The 1,542-nt window shown below is 49.7% G+C and overlaps 1 protein-coding gene across 1 annotated transcript; it reads left to right on the top strand.

The window, feature by feature from the left end:
- Positions 1-465: 465 nt before the first annotated feature.
- On the top strand, positions 466-861 carry LOC112774178 (uncharacterized). Its single transcript, XM_025818455.1, has one exon. The coding sequence runs from the start codon at positions 466-468 to the stop codon at positions 859-861; it is 396 nt and encodes a 131-aa protein (XP_025674240.1).
- Positions 862-1,542: the final 681 nt, after the last annotated feature.

The raw sequence follows: 1,542 nt of genomic DNA, 5'->3' as shown, positions 1-1,542 counted from the left end.
AACGAGGTATAGCAAATTGGAGAAACTGGCACTGGCACTTCTGACCTCTTCCCGTAGACTAAGGCAATACTTTCAAGGCCACCAGATCGTCGTAAGAACGGACCAGGGAATCCGTCAAGTGCTCCAAAAACCCAATTTAGCAGGAAGAATGATGACTTGGGCCATTGAGCTCTCCTAGTAAGATTTACGATATGAGCCCCGACATGCGATTAAGGCGCAAGCAATGGCAGAGTTCTTGGTGGAAGTAACAGGGGACCCAACCGAAGAAACGGGCATACGGTGGAGGCTCCATGTAGATGGGGCCTCCAATGTAACCAAACGTTGGGGGGTGCCGGGATCATCTTAGAAAGCCCAGTTGGGCTCATATACAAATAATCGACCAAGTTCGAGTTTCCTGTGTCGAACAACCAAGCAGAGTATGAGGCCCTCTTGGGAGGCCTAACCCTAGCTCGGGAAGTCGGGGCGATGAGGCTAGAGGTGTGTAGCAACTCCCAGGTCGTTACCTCACAAGTAAATGGAAGCTACCAAGCCAGAGACTCGCTGTTGCAAAAGTACTTGGAGAAGGTTAGAGAGTTGAGCAAGCAGTTTGAGGAGGTCACGATCCAACACATTCCAAGGGAAAGGAACACACGGGCAGACCTCCTATCTAAGCTAGCAAGCACGAAACCAGGAGTCGGCAACCGATCTCTCATCCAAGGCATGGTAAAGGAACCAGCGGTTGCCCTCCACTTGACAAAGTTAGGCCCCTCTTGGTTGGACCCCATCATCGATTTCCTGGAAAATGGCAAACTCCCTGACAAGGAGAAGGCAGCTAGAGCGTTGAGAAGGGAGGCAGTCAAATATGCGATCATACAGGGATAACTATTTAAAAAGGGACTCAGTCAACCTCTATTGAAGTGCCTGCATCCCGACCAGACGGACTATGTACTCAGAGAAGTCCACGAAGGGTGCTGCGGCCACCATATCGGGGGCAAAGCCCTAGCGAGAAAGCTCATCCGAGCTGGATACTACTGGCCATCGATGATGGAAGACTCCAAAAAATTCGTGAGGAAATACGTCAAGTGTGAAGAGAATGCCAACTTCCACAGAGCACTAGCTTCTGAACTAAGTCTACTGACATCCTCCCAACCTTTTGCACAATGGGGAGTCGACCTCTTGGGACCTTTCCCGATTGGTCCGGGGCAAGTCAAATATCTCATAGTTGCCATCGACTACTGCACCAAATGGATAGAGGCCAAACCACTGGCCAGCATATCCTCATCCAATTGTATAAAGTTCATGTGGAGGCAGGTGATAACCCGATTCGGCATCCTGAAAATCGTCATCTCAGGCAACGGGACGCAATTCACTGACAAAAAATTTATAGAATTCCTCACGGGTCTGGGTATAAAACAAAAATTCTCTTCGGTAGAGCACCCCCAGACGAATGGGCATGTCGAGTCCGCAAATAAAGTCATCTTGCTGGGCCTCAAGAAGCGGCTGGATAATAAAAAAGTGCATGGGCCGACGAACTCGCCTCGATCCTTTGGTCTTACCGTACAA

Source organism: Arachis hypogaea, chromosome 3, assembly GCF_003086295.3.
Source record: "Arachis hypogaea cultivar Tifrunner chromosome 3, arahy.Tifrunner.gnm2.J5K5, whole genome shotgun sequence".
Taxonomy (NCBI): domain Eukaryota; kingdom Viridiplantae; phylum Streptophyta; class Magnoliopsida; order Fabales; family Fabaceae; genus Arachis; species Arachis hypogaea.
The sequence above is the reverse complement of the archived record's forward strand: the minus strand, read 5'-3'. Positions and strand labels throughout refer to the sequence as shown.